Source organism: Etheostoma spectabile, chromosome 15 (assembly GCF_008692095.1).
Source record: "Etheostoma spectabile isolate EspeVRDwgs_2016 chromosome 15, UIUC_Espe_1.0, whole genome shotgun sequence".
NCBI classification, from domain to species: Eukaryota; Metazoa; Chordata; class Actinopteri; order Perciformes; family Percidae; genus Etheostoma; species Etheostoma spectabile.
In genome coordinates this window covers 863167-864458 of record NC_045747.1, presented here as the reverse complement: position 1 = coordinate 864458, position 1292 = coordinate 863167, and the positions used below count along the sequence as shown (strand labels likewise).

Here is a 1292-nt window from a genome sequence, read left to right as displayed (position 1 = left end):
ATATATATATATATATATATATATATATTAGCACACGTGGTCCTAGTAAAAATTAAATAAACCATGACACAATGGTCTTAATTTGCTAAGAGCTCTTTATTTTCTTTGTTTGCTTTATTTTTCATCCAATTTTTTTAACTGCACCTCCGTTATATGAACGAGCTTGTTAATGTAATTGCTTGGCCCATGTGTTAAAATTCAACATGGTAAATATTTAGGACACTTTTAATGCAAAAGGAAAGATCAGGATGTAAGTTCAGGTGGAAACCTACCCGCATCTTCTAGTCTGCTGTGTCCCAGCGCGCCGCCGTGACCCCCGTGCTGATAGGGCAGGTAGGCCCCAGGGTGGTGCGCGGTCACGGGGCTGTGATACGCCGGGTATCCCAGCGGGCGACCGTACGATGATGCACCGGAGGAGAAGGGCCCGTCGTGCTGCGAGGACCCGACGGCGTGGAGACCGTGGACCGAGTAATGGTTGTGGGACAGGCCGGGGGAGTGCTGCTGGTGTCCGGTGTAGCCGTGGCCGCCGAACTCCAAAAACGCCGATTTGGAGGGGTCAGGCGGGACTAAAGTGTCCGATATAGAGCTCATAGTCATCATTGGGGAGAGGAGCAGTGATGCGGCGGGAAATAAAAAAGGGTCAGCTACGACCTCCAGGCGGGGGCCATTATAAAGAAACCCACCATCAATGTTAAAAAAGGTCTCAGAAGTTTTTCAGTTTTCATAAACCAACAGCAGCCTTTTAAAATGGTTTACCTTCGTTTAATGTCACTATGTTCCTGCCGAATGACGAGTACTTAACGCGGCTGTAGGTGGGTTAGCCCTCCGCTACATCCCGGCTCCATGGACGTGACGCCGACTGTTTACTGTCGAGAACAAGACGCGGGAAGCTCGAGGCCGACGTGCAGCCAAAAACCAAGGAACTCCCGAGCGAAAAGGCAGCTCCACTGATTTAATATCCTTCGAACGGGGTTATTCTCCTTCTCCTCACCCTCCGAATCAACCAGCCCGGTTCTTGTTTGGTCCCGTGTAGTGAGGAGGCGTTTGGCAGCAGAGGGAGCGGAGTATTTTCCTACTCTTCACAGCACCGTGTGTACGTGTGTGTGTGTGTGTGTGTTTGTGTTTGTGTGTATGCTATAGAACCTTCTCTGCCTCCACTCTGCACACACCGCGCGCTCATTGGCTGCAGCGCTGCGCCGTGTCAGCTAATCACAATCCGCGCAGCGGTGGACCGGCTCCTCTCCGTATAGAGAGAGAGTGCGTACGTGTGTGTGTGTGTGTGTGTGTGTGTG

At 50.8% G+C, this 1292-nt stretch overlaps 1 protein-coding gene across 1 annotated transcript in view; it reads right to left on the bottom strand.

Annotated features, from left to right (window-relative positions):
• Positions 1 to 1117, bottom strand: part of LOC116703547 (homeobox protein Dlx4a) — a gene marked incomplete at its 5' end in the record, with an annotated part of 18091 nt that extends 16974 nt beyond the window's left edge. Inside the window, 1 exon segment of the mRNA XM_032538345.1 lies at positions 273 to 1117. Coding sequence (XP_032394236.1) covers positions 273 to 600 — 328 coding nt within the window.
• Positions 1118 to 1292: the final 175 nt, after the last annotated feature.